The following is a 17314-nucleotide window of genomic DNA, read 5'->3' on the forward strand; positions in this document are numbered from 1 at the left end:
ACTGCCGTATAGTTTGGTCTGCAAGGGAGTTGGTGACGGCCACACTTCTTTTCGTTCCTCATCTAGTAAGGGACATCGCTGTAAGATGTGTTCCGCTGTTTGGTCTTCTTGACCGCAGGCACAGGTTGGTGATGGCGCCAGCTTGAACTTTCGGTTCATGTGAGCATTGAGCCTGTTGTGGCCAGTACGCAGCCTGATGAGGTTGACATTGTGTGGTAGTCATCTCGCCCTATTATATGACACGACTCGAGTGGCAACAAACATAAGTATACTCTACAATTCCCATCTCAATCAGTGCAACCGTTTCGAAGCCTTTTTTTTCATGTCCATACACACACACACACACACGCAGAAACCAGCTTTATCAATTATATAGATGAGATTGGCAGAAAAGTGTAACCGGAACACTCCAGGTCTTCGGTTACAGAACAACAACGAAGTAGATTCACAGCGCGCGGCGCGTTATGCAGCGTTGCGATTTACAACGCGCGGCATTACGAGGAGCGCTGCGATTCACGACGCGCGATGTATTCTGCTGATACATTTCCTTCACAATCGCAAAGTTTACAACAGCTACATCTATCTGATCTATTTGAGAAATAAAACTGTCAATAAAACGAAAAGCTCCATTCTCTCTCTCTCACTCTTTCAACTGAATTCACCATATATCGCTGCGCCGATGTAAAAACATGCGTAAGTTCCGGCCTTGAATACTTGGCAGTCATATCACTACTACATGTCATTGCAATGGCTTCTACTATATGGAAAGGAGCTGAGTTTTTTAAACTGAGATGACGTTTTTAAGCGGAACTGTTAATCGGTGTCACACCATTTAACACTTCAGCAGCCATTTTGGAATTCGCGCATGCGCAGATCGGTTTTTTTTCAGTGTTTTTTTTCTCTCGGTTGATTAGAACGCGTATATTCAGTCTGCAGAAAGTGTAATTTTGTAGTCTTGCAGCCCTGAAGTTGCTTTTGAATGTCCAAAGAAAGAGTGCAAAGGTTCTTGGGATTACATCGGGCACACAAATACGCGATTTGTCTTGTTTTTCTGGTTGATTTGAACGCATGCGCAGATCGTTTTTTCGAGTGTTTTTCCTCCTCTTTCGGTTTCCTTCTTCGTTCCATGTAAGCGCTGGAACTGTTAACTGGTGTATAGATTCACTTGAGATAATATAATAGAGGTAGGTGCAATCAATTGTTCAAAATGTTGCTGATAATCATACATGTACAAATATAAAGCGCGTCAACAATCTGCGCTGGTGAGAGCAATAGCCGCGCTCTGGGAATCGCTGCGCTGCACAACGCGCCACGCTCTGGGAATCGCCTCGTTGCACAGCGCGCCGCGCTCTGTGAATCGCTTGTCGAACAACAATACCTGCTATTCCGACTTGGTCGAGAACAAACACGTGTTGTATACTCAACCTTGACAAACCTAAACACAGGAGCAGCCATTGTGGAGAGATCTACTTTTTGACGGAAGTGACCGAACAACTGTGAATGACGTCTCGGTATATGTGAATGACGTCACAGTCATCGTCACAGTCTGTATCTTTTGAAGCATCGAATTCTTCATGACGTCTTTCTGTGTCTGCATCCGCGAAATGTTTGTTCATTCCGGAATCTTTGTCATCTATGTTCAGAACTCTGTCCTTATAGTGTCAGACTAATTAACAGGCCTCCTGTGCGAGCCACTTTCCAAGGGAAGCTAAATTCGCGTATGGAAACAGTACTGTCGTCTGGGATGCCGTTTTCAGTATTCTGAGCGTTGAAGAATTTGCAAAGAGAAGAAACGATAACAGCAGGAGAAATAAAAGTCGTGTGTGCATTTTTTGGCTTTTGGAGGGACGATTTTGAGTTTGAATCCGTTCTTGCCATGCTCCTGAAGCGTGTGTTACAATCTTGCACACGTTTGCTTTAGTAGTGGCAAAGAAGGAAAGCGTGTGACATTGCCGCATACAAATAATTAAATCAATGGAGCACTGCTGTGCTATGCACGGTGCATTGACAGTACACATGATGAAACTTCTGCATTTCACCAGGCGATAGCAAGTGTGTCACGTGTGCAAACAGAAGCTGAATGTGGCGTATATTGTTTGAAGATTTTACCTGCTTCGTGAAGAGTGGGATTCACATTGCCGTATTTAACTTCCGCGTTTTACTTTTTGGCAGAGGGGAAGTAACGCCCACAAGTTGTAGCAGACGACGCGCGGAGCAGCACTGCATATAACGCGCGTTTTCATTGGGCTTTCTGTGCACCGAGATCACCAGTTGGCTTACACTTGCCTGTGCCTGTCTAAATCTCTGTCTGGTGGCGCACAGATTTGGATAGGTGTGTGTAACTGTAATCGTGTAATACATTCTGTTCGACAAAAGTTAGCCAGAGCTAGCATATCTGTGCGTAACACGAACAGAGAACACACAGAGAATGATGTAGGAAGCAAAGTGATCAGACGACACCAAAATGCCAGTAGTTCCATCGTTGATGGTTCTGTTCAGCAATGATGCGGTGGAGGTGCGTTACTCGGATGGATCACGCCTGCAGCTCTCACCCTGTGGAGCATCCATATTTCATCTTGACTCGCCCTCTGATTATCACTATCAGGCACATCCTCTGGCAGGTTTGTATACTAATTACTATGTGATGTTTTTACTAAAGATTCCTTGCCAGCATTTGTAATTCGTAAATTACGGGGGGGGCCAATAACATTCAATGAATTAAGATTAAGAAGTGCAATGCCTTACACAGTCGCCAAGCAGCAAAATCACATGGGGAGACAAATCAGACATTTCTTTCCGTCACACATATATTATAAGATGTTTCTGCAGGGGTGTACCTTAACTTTTTTTGCTACCGGCCAGGGGGGCCGGTAAGTCAAAAATTGAACCGGCCCCCCAAAATCCCAACCGGCCCCCAACCTGCCGGGATTTCTTACAACCGCCCCAGCGGCTCGTCGCGTGCTAACCACATACACAAAAGACGTACATTCATACTTATAATGCATACATGTGGATTTGCACTACTAATAACTACCACAAACACACACAAAACTTGATGACTAAAGTGCTATGTTTTAATATAATGATAATTAACCTTGTTTTTATAAAGAATTTAAAATAAAAGCCGCCACAAAGAAACAAGAAATCAAAACCACATTCACACCCTGTCACACAATCACACACTAAACCTCACTAAAGGTTACCCCCTTTATGTACCCCCTATCACACAATTTACAAAGTAATTTACTATGGAACTCTACTTTCCACATAAACACACTCTACAAAAGAGTAAATCAGCATTTTTTTAAAATTTAAATTATGTTTTTTGTTGTGTAAAACCAAGTATAAAAAGCTGACTACAAAAAAAAAAGTTCTAAGTTGCTTTCTTGTTTTGTTTCTTTTTCTTTATGTCTGTGTTATTAATATTACTGTTAGATCAAGCAGAAGTATAAAAGTTGCATACCAGCCAAATTTACCACAGCTTAAGTCATAAATAATCAAAAGCATTATATTTCATTTCTATTTCCTAATGAAAACAAACAGATGTTCAGATTTCCTGATCCTCGAATTGTTCACAGGTGATCTTTATGCTTTTGATTCAGCAGAGTTGCATCCCTTGTCCTATTGTTGAAGTTTTCTTCTTTGTCACATATAGTGGATCGGGTTGGTTTTTTTACTTCCTTAGTTGCAAGGAAATAATTGACAGCAGTAGTACTGTCACTACTTGTACTAAGTTGGTCAGCAAAGCTGGTGTTAACATATTTTGGAAAATGGTCTCAATGAGATTCTGAAACCTACGCACAACCAACAAGAAGACCAAGTCCAACGCATACTTCACGCTCGTACGACCACACTTAGAGTATTGTAGTGCAGTTTGGTACCCGCACACCGTAGAGATGACCAAAAAGGTAGAACAGATTCAACGTAGGGCAGCAAGGTATGTGACACACGATTATAGTTATGAAAGTAGTGTCAGTTCCATGTTGCAGTCACTCGGATGGGAAACCCTAGAAAGTAGGCGCACCAAGACCCAACTCACAATGCTCCACAAAATCATCAACAACCTGGTAGATATCCCCCCAGACCCCTACCTCACCCCTGGCACTGGCAGAACTCGATCCAACCACAACCTTAAACTTCGCCAAATTTCCGCCCGTACAAATTATTTTAAATACAGCTTCTTCCCGCGTACCATCCCCGTGTGGAATTCCCTCCCGGCAGCTGCTGCCGAGGCTCCCTCTCTGGTATCTTTCAGAGGGGAGCTCTCCAAACTCTCATTCTAACTCCTCCCCACTCCTTATTTGTTTCAAAGTTAGAGTAGGGTAGTTATATTCAGTTCCTCCTTGATCGTTTTGTTTCGTTTGACTACTTCCTTTATGCTTAAGTCTTTTCTATCCTCAGTTACTTTTGATTTTTTCTCCGTCTTTGTCCTCTTAAAGAGCGCTAGTCACTAAAAGTCAGCAATTGACGACGTGACGAAAATATTCTGAAATTCTGAAATTCTGAGTATCCCTGCAGTCAATGACATAATTATACATTTCCCAGAAACTGGATCAGTGGTACATAGCAGGCACATCAAAGGAAAAATACAGAGGGCTAGGGGGAATATGTTTGCTCTGGATGGGCGGTCAGATCAAAGGCAGATGCATTGTAAAAGCTGGTTGGCCTTGAGACCTGGGTCAATGACCGGTACTTGCAATCTGAACACAGCTGCCTGTCGAGACACTGACCTTCTTACTCGGGGTCAATGACCGAGTTTTTATCTGAGAGGAAACTGTTTTACAACATGTGAAAGTCTCTGAAGGATTGGTGAGCGCAGGATAAGATAAGAGAGGGGGTGAAGTGAATAGCGCAAAGAGGGGGGTCGAAGGGGGGGGGGGGGGGGTTAACTATTTTGACTGCTGATGCAATCGCCAGCGGCTCTGGCACTGGAGGGGTGATGACACGGTCAAGTGAGGCGGAGGGGGGTAGCTGTCTAGCCAATTTATCTAGTCAGCCCAGAAAACAACCTAAGAATTATTGCAAGATTTGATTTTTTTATGTCTACTTGTAGAGAAAATTTAGCCCTTTAACATAAAAATGATCTAGGAAAATCTACGGTTTATTTACTGAGATAAAATTAAATAAAGCATAATTAATCCCACGTTCTCATTCATTCAGGCAACATTGTACAGCCATAGCGGGAAGGTGTGCGGCGTATCACTCAACACCTTATCAGCGGCATGGTTCAGATTGCCTTGGCTGCATCCGCTACCATCGTTAGTGAGCCTGTTACAAAGGATGCTACGACCCGTTGGAATGCGTTTGCTTAATCGCGTCGTTTCCGCGTTTTTTTGGGCGTCAGTGGTTGAACTTTCACTTCGTGGATGTCGACACTCCAAATCCATGAAGGTCAGTGACTTTTTATCATTCAAATGTACATTTTTGTTCAATCATTTGATGAGTACGTTAGAAAGGTTTACTTGTATTTGAAAGAGGTCTGCTTCCATTCTTTTGTATGGTTCCCCGTTTGCACAGTGTTGCTGTTTTGATCCAATTCCTCAATTGTTTTCGATAATTCGGTGTTTTTGTGTGTGCAGCTTCTGATATGGATGAAACAGAAGGGCTTTGCTGTATATGTAAATCTGTATGCAACATCACCATAAAGCCCCTAGACAGTGCAACATTGAGAGTAGAAGGCGCCAGAGGTAAATATTGTTTCACGATAATGAATCAAACAATTGGTGCTTGGTTAAGATTATTAGTGAGGGCAGAATAGTCCGTTTCAATCAATGAAGATTAATACATAAATATTCATGCAGTTTTTGGACATCTCTCTCTCTCTCTCAGTCTCAATCTCTCTCTCTCTCTCTCTCTCTCTCTCTCTCTCTCTCTCTCTTCCCGAGCTCTCTTTCTTTGCAAAACACACACACAACCACACACACACACCCACACACACCCACACCGGCCCACACACACACACACACACACACACACACGGCACACACAATGATGTGATTTGCCAAAAAAATAAAGCGCGTACCTGTGCATTCATTCGATAAAAAAAGGAAATTGGAAATCTGATTATAATGAACCGTAACATAAACGTTATTTTTATTTTAGACCGAAATATGACAAATGACATTTTACACAGATCTCGACGGTCATAATTGCCAGCGTTATCCCGGAGAACAATGAATGGCTCGTTCTAAGTAAAACATCATTTTCGGGTTTAAAATGCAAATTACGTATAATTAATGAATCGGGTATATATATGAGCAACGGTTTGTGTTTGTCAGTTCATATGTCATGTCTTGTCAACAGGAATCAACAGTGCAAGCAAGAAAAGAGGTGATAGTGTGCAAGCGACCGCGGGAAAACGAGTTCACAAAGAATGTCGTAAACTTTACACCAACACACACGTCATTGAAAGAGACCTGAGAGCACAGAAGAGATTGCATGATGAAGTTGATCAGGCAGGTCCAAGTCTTCGATCACAACAAAATGCCTTTGACTTTGCTACTTGTTGTTTATACTGTGGAACCATGGCGAATCTTGCAGCCAAAAACGCGCCTGACAAAGCCTTCCAGGTTCGTACGTTTTCGTTCCAGGACTCAGTATTTGCCTCGTGCGACAACAGACAGGATGAGTGGTCAGACACAGTGCGGGGGCGACTGGAATATGCGAGAGACTTGCATGCAGCTGATTCTATTTATCACAAAACCTGTGATGTCAACTTCAGGACAGGAAAGCAGATCCCACAGTAGCCAGGCAGCTTAGCGATATGATGGGGACCGACTTGACAAAAGTGTCAAACTTTGTGAGGCAATTCTGTAGACCCTACTTATCAATTTTTTGCTAGGCCCCATCAAATTTGGCCAATGGAGCCCAGTCATGTGACGTCATCAATTTTTCCATAGCATTTATAGAGGAAAATACTGCATATACATGTCTAAGCAAGATGTTTTACACATTTAAAGGCAATATGATCAATTCAATGAATAAATTCAGAAAAGGATACATTTCAAATCATTTTTTAATCAATAAACATTCATATTTTTGCGAGATATTTGTTTATGGTTTGACAAAACTCGAAAATAAGGCCAAAAAAATCATGTCGCGACATTGTACGTAACTTGCTTCCATAGTATCAATGAACATGACAATTAAACATTAATTTGTTTCAGAAATATTAGTGTTTATAACTGCTTATTCAGCCCCTTAAAGTTTTCATCATTTAGGAAAACGTCTTTAAAGCAATTCTGGCATGTACATCGGCAACCGCAGCTGGTACGAGTATGTGGATATCCATTGATCTATTTGTCACAGCTGCACTTGCACCATCTTGTGCATTGCCATCCAGCTTTCCTGCAACCACATGTGATGTCACATCCTCTTGCACCCTTGCATGCACATTTGAATAGTTGGCTGCAAGCTTCAGATGCTATTAGCAGTGTCGTCCAAAAAGGGAGCCAAGCCTTGCTGTCCTTGTCCAGAGTCTAGCCCTATCCCTCTGGAGATGGTGCTTGCTGCTGGGCCTGGTCAGCAGTGGTCCAAATGCTTGCCTGGTAGACAGCACGGTTTGAATGCTGTAATAATGCTCCCTGTGTGGGAGGAAGGGCTTTCATCATCATCTTGTCTCTGTGGCAAAACAGCTCTCTGTGGGCCTCATCAACAGAGCTCAGCTGGCTGGTTTTGTCATACAGGACAACTGTGAAGCGTTCCAGCAATTTGAAGTGGTGGCTGTTCAACTCCATGGCAACGAAAGGATTCTTTGCAATGAACCTAAAGGCCTCTGCTACTGCAGGATAACATTTCCATGCAGCCCATGCAGACAGTTTACCTTTGCCAAACAAGGCAGAGACCGTGTCGCAACCGGTGAAGCTGAGGAAAGTGGGGAGGGCTGTAGACTTTTCCTCTCCAAGGGCTAGAGCAATGGCATTGATGTGAAAGTACGTGAAATTCTTTCCTGTGCCGAAAGCAATCCAAATTTCTGCCGCTGGACACATTGCTTGAAGCTTGCGGAAATGTCCAATGATGATGACGATGACGATGACGTCAGTGTCCACAGTGCGAACTAAGCAAGCACAGGACCCAGTCTGCAGTGCATTTTGTAGATGCAGCAGTATCTTTGTGTCTGCTTCCTAGTCATCATTGTCTGGCTTCAGTAAAGTAGACCCGATCCGATTTCCGATGTTCCAATGACCTCAAAATGCCGGGCATACATATGTTAAAGCGTAATTGGGCCATAGGTAGCTACGACTTGTCTTTCCAAGTCTTGCGGAGTTCTTTTTGCGACTTTCATGGTAAGTTATTTCCTTGTTCGCTTCTTAAGGGGGGACTGTATCTACGTGCTATTTGTCATTGCCGCAGCTTATTCCCCCATATACTCTGTCCGGTTGTTGTTGAATTTATACCATGCGTCCGAACAACTGTTGTCACTGGGGCTGGCCCAGGAATTAAAGGGTCAAGAGAACATCTGAGAGCGGCGATTGCGATTATAGGGCTACCTTCTACATGACTACTACATCGGCACCATCGTCCTCAGTATAGGCATACTCAACAGCTTGGCAATCATGGTGGTCAGTATGCGCGGCACCATTCGTGACAGTCGGCCAAATTGCTGGAACGCTTCACAGTTGTCCTGTATGACAAAACCAGCCAGCTGAGCTCTGTTGTTGAGGCCCGCAGAGAGCTGTTTTGCCACAGAGACAAGATGATGATGGAAGCCCTTCCTCCCACACAGGGAGCATTATTACAACATTGAAACCGTGCTGTCAACCAGGCAAGCATTTGGACCACTGCTGACCAGGCCCAGCAGCAAGCACCATCTCCAAAGGGATGGGGCAAGACTCTGGACAAGGACAGCAAGGCTTGGCTCCCTTTTTGGACGACACTGCCAATAGCATCTGAAGCTTGCAGCCAACTATTCAAATGTGCATGCAAGGGTGCAAGAGGATGTGACATCACATGTGGTTGCAGGAAAGCTGGATGGCAATGCACAAGATGGTGCAAGTGCAGCTGTGACAAATAGATCAATGGATATCCACATACTCGTACCAGCTGCGGTTGCCGATGTACATGCCAGAATTGCTTTAAAGACGTTTTCCTAAATGTTGAAAACTTTAAGGGGCTGAATAAGCAGTTATAAACACTAATATTTCTGAAACAAATTAATGTTTAATTGTCATGTTCATTGATACTATGGAAGCAAGTTACGTACAATGTCGCGACATGATTTTTTTGGCCTTATTTTCGAGTTTTGTCAAACCATAAACAAATATCTCGCAAAAATATGAATGTTTATTGATTAAAAAATGATTTGAAATGTATCCTGTTCTGATTTAATTCATTGCATTGATCATATTGCCTTTACATTTTTAAAACATCTTGCTTAGACATGAAAATGCAGTATTCTCCTCTATTAATGCTATAGAAAAATTGATGACGTCACACGACTGGGCTGCATTGGCCAAATTTGATGGGGCCTAGCAAAAAATTAATAAGTAGGGTCTACAGAATTGCCTCACAAAGTTTGACACTTTTGTCAGATCTGTCCCCATCCGGTCAAAAAATCGACGTAAGCTGCCTAGCTACAGCGGTTTCAAGTCACTTCGTCAACATCATCATCTAAAAGGCCTTGTCAAAGAGGACGACCAAAAGATACAGACAAGAGAAATGCGTACGAACAAACAGTTCAGTACCTATGTGAAAATGATGACGAGCAAATCACCATCGGTGAACTCGTCGAAAAAATGAACGAGTTCTCAGAAGGAAAAACGTACACCCACCAACACATGAAAGACAAACTGTTGGAAACGTTTGCAGACAGAATCATTGTCACGGAAGTAAATGGAGAAGCCAATGTTGTAACATTCCGAACAACAGCTAGAACTCTTCTCCATGACTTTTTTAGCGCTCCCAAAGCAACAAATGACGAAGAAGAAAAGCTTAGGGTAGTGAAGGCTGCGGCTGAGATGATCAGAAACGACGTTAAAGCAGCTGCAACAGCAAGCAGCCACTATCCAACATCCGATGACATAGCGTCCGTGACCAAGAATGTAGATTTTGTTCCTCAGTCTCTTCAGGTTCTGCTTCGCACGATATTTAGTGAGAAGGATGCGGACGTCAAGATTGCTTCAATCGGCCAGGCGATTGTGCAAGCTGCTCGTCCGAGAGTTGTTATTGCCCCATTGCAAGTTGGACTCGGTATCCAAATGCATCACCACTTCGGTTCAAGGTTTCTGATTGATGTTGAGACAATGACAAAAGGTGACGTTTTCATGTCAGTATGTCCCAAATGACATCACCAGTACATTTTTCATTCTATCTAATCTGTTTTCGTTCTATTTTTTCTAATAACATGCGTTAACAATTGATTGCCAACTGGAATGGAAAAGCACAAAAAGTGTAACTTGATATGTAGTTTCTCTAAAGGGAAAAACATCTTCCACTTTCATGTCAGTGTGTCCCATGCAACATACATTTGCCAAACAGCTATGTGTAAGTAGATTATTTGTTAGTGGTATAGAACATACTGATCACCAATTAAAGTCAGTTTTCACATTCATTTTCTACCTATTTCTTATTTGTTTATTCTTTTGGCAATGGTGAAATGTCAGCAATCGTGTGTCATTCGGGACAGTAGACATGACACCTGACCTTTTGTCACTGTCTCTGTTCTCAACACCATGGGATTCACTTCATCCTACACAGAGGTACAAAAGTTCGAAGCAAATGCAGCAGTTTCTCAGAGTACAGTCATACCTGGATATCAAAGTTCTTTTCTCCAATACGTCGCTGACAATGTCGACCATAATTCCAGCACCCTTGATGGTCACAACACATTCCATGGGATGGGAATAGTAGTTTCCAAGATTAGCAAACAAGTCCCAGCTTGCTGACGAAATATGGAAAATTGCCAACGTTGACATGCCAGAGCTACCAAAGTGTGATGTTGAAGTCCAATACATCCTGGACGGAGGGGCTCTTCAGCAGCTGATACCTTGGCCTCGAGGTGCAACATTTGCTGCAATAATACGATCTTACGTCCAGTTTGTTCAGCACAGGTTCCAGAATGCAACCGTGGTTTTCGATGGATACAACTCTGGTCCATCTACCAAGGATGTCACTCACATCCGTCGAGCCAAGGGAAAGTGTTCACCTGAAGTCGTCTTCAAGCCGGAAATGTCATTGCAGGCAAGAAAGGATGTGTTTCTCTCCAACAAGAAGAACAAGCAGCGGTTCATTAACCTCCTCTCTGAAGCCCTGGCTGCAAACTTGTGTCCGACGGTGTGTGCTGACGGAGATGCAGACTGCATGATAGTTGCTCAGGCTCTAGAGAGTTCAAAGACACAGGTTACTATTGTTGTAGGAGACGACACTGATTTGCTGGTTCTCCTTTGTCACCATGCCTCAGACAACCATCGTGACATCTTTTTGGAACCAAGCCACAGGACAAGTACCAAGACAGTCAAGCTATGGAATATCAGGCATACCAGGTGTCTTGGCAGTCTATGCCAAGTCCTACCAGTCATCCATGCTGTCAGTGGTTGCGACACAACGTCAAGGCCATTTGGAGTAGGCAAGCGAAGTGCATTTCGCAAATTTCAGAGATCTAAAGAACTCAAGAGTCTGGCTTCCATGTTTCTTACAGACTGTACACCGAGCAACAGCACTGAAGCTGGGGAGAAAATACTTGTCTCACTTTATGATGGAACATCTCCCGACTGCCTGGATGACTTGAGGTACAACATGTTCTGCACGAAAGTTGCAGGGGGAACTTCGTTTTTACAAATGCATTGTCTTCCTCCAACGTCTGCTGCAGCAAAATACCACAGTCTTCGTGTGTATCTACAAGTACAAGAGTGGGCAGGAACTGTCTTGGAACCTCAAGATTGGGGCTGGAAGACAGCTGGAGACAACCTGGTACCCTGTACCACTGATCTCCCTCCAGCACCTTCCAAGCTGCTGTCAGTCATCAGATGCAACTGCAAATCTGACTGTGATACCAAGCGCTGCAGTTGTAGAAAACACGGTCTGGATTGCTCCTCTGTTTGTGGTGAATGCCATGGGCTTGAATGTTCCAACGCTTATGTCATGTGCGCAGACGAGAATGACACAGACGACTAAAAGAGATACAGGGTCCAGGGCACGTGATATGTTCGTGCATATAAGAAATAAGTTGTTTTGTCTTGTGTACAAAGATGCTAATTCAGCAGCAAATAGACATCAATCATACAATGTGTGCAGTTCATTGCCTTTTTCGCACAAAACTGGCATTGTGCTTCAAAAGGAAACTTGCAAGTCTTAAGGTGACATTATTTGTGCAGAGACTGAGTGGACTGCTTCAGAACAAGGTCATACAAATCTGACTCGGCCTTTTTTCAGCCTCTTCAATTCTATTTCAAAGTGAAACTGTATCAATCAAAAGACTCGATGAGCAGCCTACATCAAGACATAAATAACTAAAGACAGTCACAAGCTGTGACTGAGTAGGATAAGTTTTTCTTAGTTATTACTAAAACATTAACACAAAGTCGTGTTTTTTAATTTGTTTGAACGATACCAAAAAATATTATCATTATCATCATCGTGTAAAAGCATTCCTGATGCCAAACCTGAAAACATTAACCAAAAATATGGATTACTTGGTCTACAAAGAGCGCACACGGCTTGATATTCGGGAAAAAAGGTAAGCTTGACCTTGACCTGACCTACTTTTGAAATGGTAAGTTATATTTTCCTAGATCTTTTGTATGTTGTTGCGGTAACATAAAACTATCAAAAAAACTTCACAGAGCAAATCTTGCAATAATTCTGAGGTTCCTATGGTTGAATTCATAGAATGACTGGATAAAATGTGTCTGGCCTTGATTGGTGGTAGTCCTGAGTCCTTCTGAAAGTGGGGAAAGGGGGGGGGGATGAGTGGGCAGTAGAGAAGTGACAGATTTTGAGATCGCCCACAGAGATATTTGTTCGCCGGCCGTTCCGATTGACTACGTTGCCTAACAACTTTGTGCTTCAGCGAAATTTGAACTCGCCAGGCGGGCGATTTTAGAGGAATTTCGAACCCGCACGACGCGATTTGAAGTCGCCGGGGGCGAGCGGGCGAGCGCCAAAACTCACCCCTGTTTCTGTATCTGTAGGGTACGTCGCTAGCATCCAGATTGCTGGCTTTGGCGCGACGGGTGGGTGTGCGCAGCGACGTCGTCTAGCGGCGGCTGGTTGTTAGCGCCGACTTGAATGCCTCAGTAGAGGCTGAATGGACAACTATGTTGTCCAGGTGATTCCACTCTATTGTGGATCGTGGGAAGAACGACTGTCTGTATTGTTCGGTGTTGCAGCGTGGTACAGCGAAACACCTGTTGTTGTTTTTTATGTAATTCATTGTCTATGGGGTTGCTACCAACGTAGTCTGCTGTTTGTCTTCTGGGTCGAATCATGCGGCCAGCACGTTGAGGGGTCAGGAATTTGTCTGGAGGCATTGCCGGCACCAGCCCCTCAACCACCTTGTAGTAAAAAGTCAGGCGGAGGTGTACTCGTCGTTCCTGGAGAGTCGGGAGGTTGTGGCGTGTCAGGAGGCCCGTAACAAAGCCAGGACGTCTTGATCGGTAGTCGTTGGCAATGAAACGTGCTGCAGTGCGCTGTATGCGTTCCATCCTATCGATGTCCTGCGCTTGGTACGGGTCCCAGATTACGGCTCCGTACTCAAGGAGGGGCCAGGTAGGCATTTCGTCTGCAGGCTGCCGGGCAGTGGCGGTTGTTTCTGCGTAGGAAACCAAGAGTACAGTTTGCTTTCTTGGTGATGTTGCAGATGTGGTTTCTCCACTTGAGGTTGTCAGAAAATAGGATGCCTAGGTATGGGTTGGAAGGGACAGTTTTGAGGATGGTGTTGTTGAGGGAGTACATGAAGGTGGAGGGTGGTTTGTGGGAGATGCTCATGACATAGCACTTGGTGGCGTTGAAGCGCATTCCCCATTTCTCTGCCCAACTTTCTAGACGCTTCAGGTCCTCTTGTAGGGTGTGGTGGTCGTTGAAGGTGTCGATCTCTCTGTAAACGAGACAGTCGTCGGCGAACAGCCTAACCTGGGATCTAACTGCCTGCGGGAGGTCGTTGATGTGGCTGAGGAAGAGGAGTGGGCCCAACACGGTGCCTTGTGGGACGCCTGAGTCGACGGTAGTGGGCTACGACATACTGCCTTCAACGACGACTTGCATGCTGCGTTCCGTGAGGAAGCAGTGGAGCCATGCGTGATGCCATAGTTGGCCAACTTGAGGAGGAGCCGGTTGTGGGGGATGGTGTCGAATGCTTTGGAAAAGTCTAGTATGGCCATGTCAATTTGTTTGCCTTGATCAAAAGATTGTAATAGGTCGCTGGTGGTGGTTAGTAGTTGGGTTTCCGTGGAGTAGCCAGATCGAAAGCCGTGGTTCAGGTTTGTAAGGATTTTGTGGGCTTGGAAATGGGACATAATGTGTCGGAAGATGATGTGTTCGAGGAGTTTGCAGGGGACAGAGGTAAGGGAGATTGGGCGATAGTTGGCGGGCTCATGGCGGTCTCCTTTCTTAAAGGCACACGACACGTTGGCTGATAACCAGTCCTTGGGTAGGCGTCCACTGTCGACTGAGGTCTGAAAGATTAGTGCAAGCGCTGGGCCGACGCTGTCGGCGAGGGTCTTGAGGACGGTGTTCGGGATGCCGTCTGGTCCGGACGCCTTGTTGACTTTCAGTTGTCGTAGCAACTTGGTGACTCCGGGGACTGTGATGGTAATGGGTGGGATGTCAGGGGCGGTGGATTGAAGGTGGGGGAGGGGTTGGGAGGAAGCCTTGATGAAGACAGATTTGAACTGGTTAAGGAGGATGTCCGCTTTTGACTGGCTGTCACTGTGCAGTTGGCCTTTGGTTTTGAGGGGGGCTACTCCGACATTGTCCTGTTTCCTGGCCTTGATGAACCGCCAGAATGGCTTGGTGTCGTTCCTATCTAGCCCTTCTTGGATGGTGCCGTTGATGTACTTCCACTCAGCTCGGCGTAACTCTCTTTTGCAGTGTTTTTGGAATCGGCGGTAAGGGGACCAGTTGTTGGAGGATCTCGCTCGGTGGAATAGGCGTTTCTTGCGTTTTAGCATACGTTTCAGAGGGACGGTTAGCCAGGGTAGGGTCTGCGATGGTTTTAGTGTAAAGGTTGGGATGTTGGTTTCCATGGTGTTCAGAAGTAGGTTCTTGAATGTGGACCTATAGCTATAGTGTATTGGAATCATTCATTGCCGTCGATTTGTATCTAAACAATGAAAATATTTGACAGAAAATTTCTATTTTTGTCATTAAGTTTATTGACAGACTTACGCTTATACTAAAAACAACAACGTTTAAGGGAGCAGAATTGATCGACAAAGCAAAATAAAGAGCTCATGAGATGGTTGAGCGACATTTGGTCAAACAACTCATCAAATCTCTGGTAGATCTATACGGGAGCATCTCGTTACTCCCCCGTATCATTACTCCCCCGGCTCGTTACTCCCCCGGCTTGTTACTAACCCTAACCCTAACCTTAACGGGGAGTAACGAGCCGGGGGAGTAACGAGCTGATGCCGATCTATACACACGTGCATGCCGTTTTTCTCTCTGTGAACGTATGCATTCGTCTGTTTCTGTATGTGCGCTTACGTGGGAAACTTATGAAAGCTTGACCTTGTACCCCCCACATGTGTTATTGTGTGTGTGTGTGCATTTAGGGAGATGTGCATGTGTACCCTGACACACACACACGTGCGCACCCATGAGTACAATTCTAAAGCTCCGATATGCATTCACAGGTGTTGAGTTGTTTTTTGGTTTTTTAAAGCTGAAGCATTGCTCTCAAACAGAATTTTTTATTTGACTCTTTTTTGAGGTTCTTTTTTTTTCTTCAAAATAATTGTTAAACAAGTGTCATAAAGTAGTTGTTGGTTTTCACAGTGGAGAAAAAAAAAGGGGAGGAGAGGGGAGGAATACTTATACATTTAAAAAAAAATGTATATATAAAAAAAACAGCACCACCAATAGCTAACAAACACATAAAACACACAGAATGCAGAGCGCAAACAAAATATTGTACAAAAAATATAACCTCGAGTTGGAGTCGAACACTGTACGCCAGCTTTGGAGGCAAGCGCTCTAATCACTATGCCACTCCTGTTAGTCAGTTGAAAATGTCCGGCGCAGCGCTTCAGCAATAATGCGGTTAAATACGCTTTCTTCTAATTATTACTCCTGGGGTTATTACGCGATTCATCTGAAGTATAGCACGTGGCTTCGTTATATATATATTTCCAGGTTGATGTCAAAGTGAGGCTAATCAGTGCAGAAACACCCGAGCTATTAGCGATGGAAAGCACGCGTGAGCGCATAATCGCGCATAACTTCGGCATTTGCTGATCGATTGGCTAGATATATCCTCTAAATTTATGCGATAGATGTGGCAAATGTCATGCCAAATTTCAGGCATTATCGCCGACTAAACACTAGAGTTATGGGCGAACAAAAGCGTAATGGTCAGACGGACAGAGGCATTTAATAAGATCAGTCATTCCCGGCCTTGCCAACTTAACACTTCTCAATCATGTGCCTCTCCTGATTCATAAATGTTATGCATCTGAGGACAGTTCCTGCAGAACTCAATCTGTTACATCATTTGTCCTTTTCATTCTACACACCTTTTGTTTTAGAGTCGACGTGAGAGTGTTAGAATGTTCTGTAACTAACGGTTCTGAGATTACAACAGGCCCCGTAAGTAAATGGCTGGTGTAATGCATTTTAGGGTATCGGCGGGTAAAGTTTGGCAATTACATGAAGTTAGTGTGGTAAGTATTGTGAATTCTGGTGTTTTCAAGTGTGGAAATAGTGGTCGTTCGGTCATCCATGCAACAACCTTGATACTATCAAGTGACGTCATAAAACATTGCGCAGGTCACACAGTTGGTCTTTGATTATCTTAGTTTTTACAGATATAAATCCTGAAGATGCTGTTATTTGATATTCTATAGAATTTTGATGGCTGAGAAAACTTTTTATTTTCACTTCCATGTCACGCATATGGCCACCTTTTCCAGAGAACGACCCATATATATATACACACACCTTACACACGTGTATATATGGCGTGTGTATGTGTGACGGGAAAGAAATATGGCCAATTTGTCCTTTGCTGGGTATGAAGTGCTTTCACACACACACTCACAAACAGCTCTCTAACTCGCATGTACGCACACCCATACAAACACACACACGTACCGTGCCTATATCGGTCTAAAAAAAAGGGCAAAGTCCACTTTCAACTCAACAGCTACAATTAAGCTGG

The 17314-nt window shown here is 44.1% G+C and overlaps 2 protein-coding genes across 3 annotated transcripts in view; one reads left to right on the plus strand and one right to left on the minus strand.

Annotated features, from left to right (window-relative positions):
• LOC138983688 (uncharacterized) overlaps positions 1-2190 on the minus strand; it is a 48619-nt gene extending 46429 nt beyond the window's left edge. Inside the window, exon 1 of one of the 2 annotated variants that reach the window (XM_070356976.1) lies at positions 2110-2188. The gene's annotated coding sequence lies outside the window, so the exon portion shown is untranslated. Of the gene's footprint in view, positions 1-2109 lie in introns of both variants that reach the window. The other variant, XM_070356977.1, reaches the window with a different exon arrangement.
• A 70-nt stretch (positions 2191-2260) lies between these two features.
• The window catches only part of LOC138983686 (uncharacterized protein C5orf34-like), a 45385-nt gene continuing 30331 nt past the window's right edge, over positions 2261-17314 (plus strand). The window contains exon 1 of the mRNA XM_070356965.1: positions 2261-2621. Within this exon, the coding sequence (XP_070213066.1) occupies positions 2465-2621 (157 nt within the window). The 5' untranslated portion in view covers positions 2261-2464. The remainder of the gene's footprint in view (positions 2622-17314) is intronic.

The sequence above is a fragment of the Littorina saxatilis genome, linkage group LG13, assembly GCF_037325665.1.
Source record: "Littorina saxatilis isolate snail1 linkage group LG13, US_GU_Lsax_2.0, whole genome shotgun sequence".
NCBI classification, from domain to species: domain Eukaryota; kingdom Metazoa; phylum Mollusca; class Gastropoda; order Littorinimorpha; family Littorinidae; genus Littorina; species Littorina saxatilis.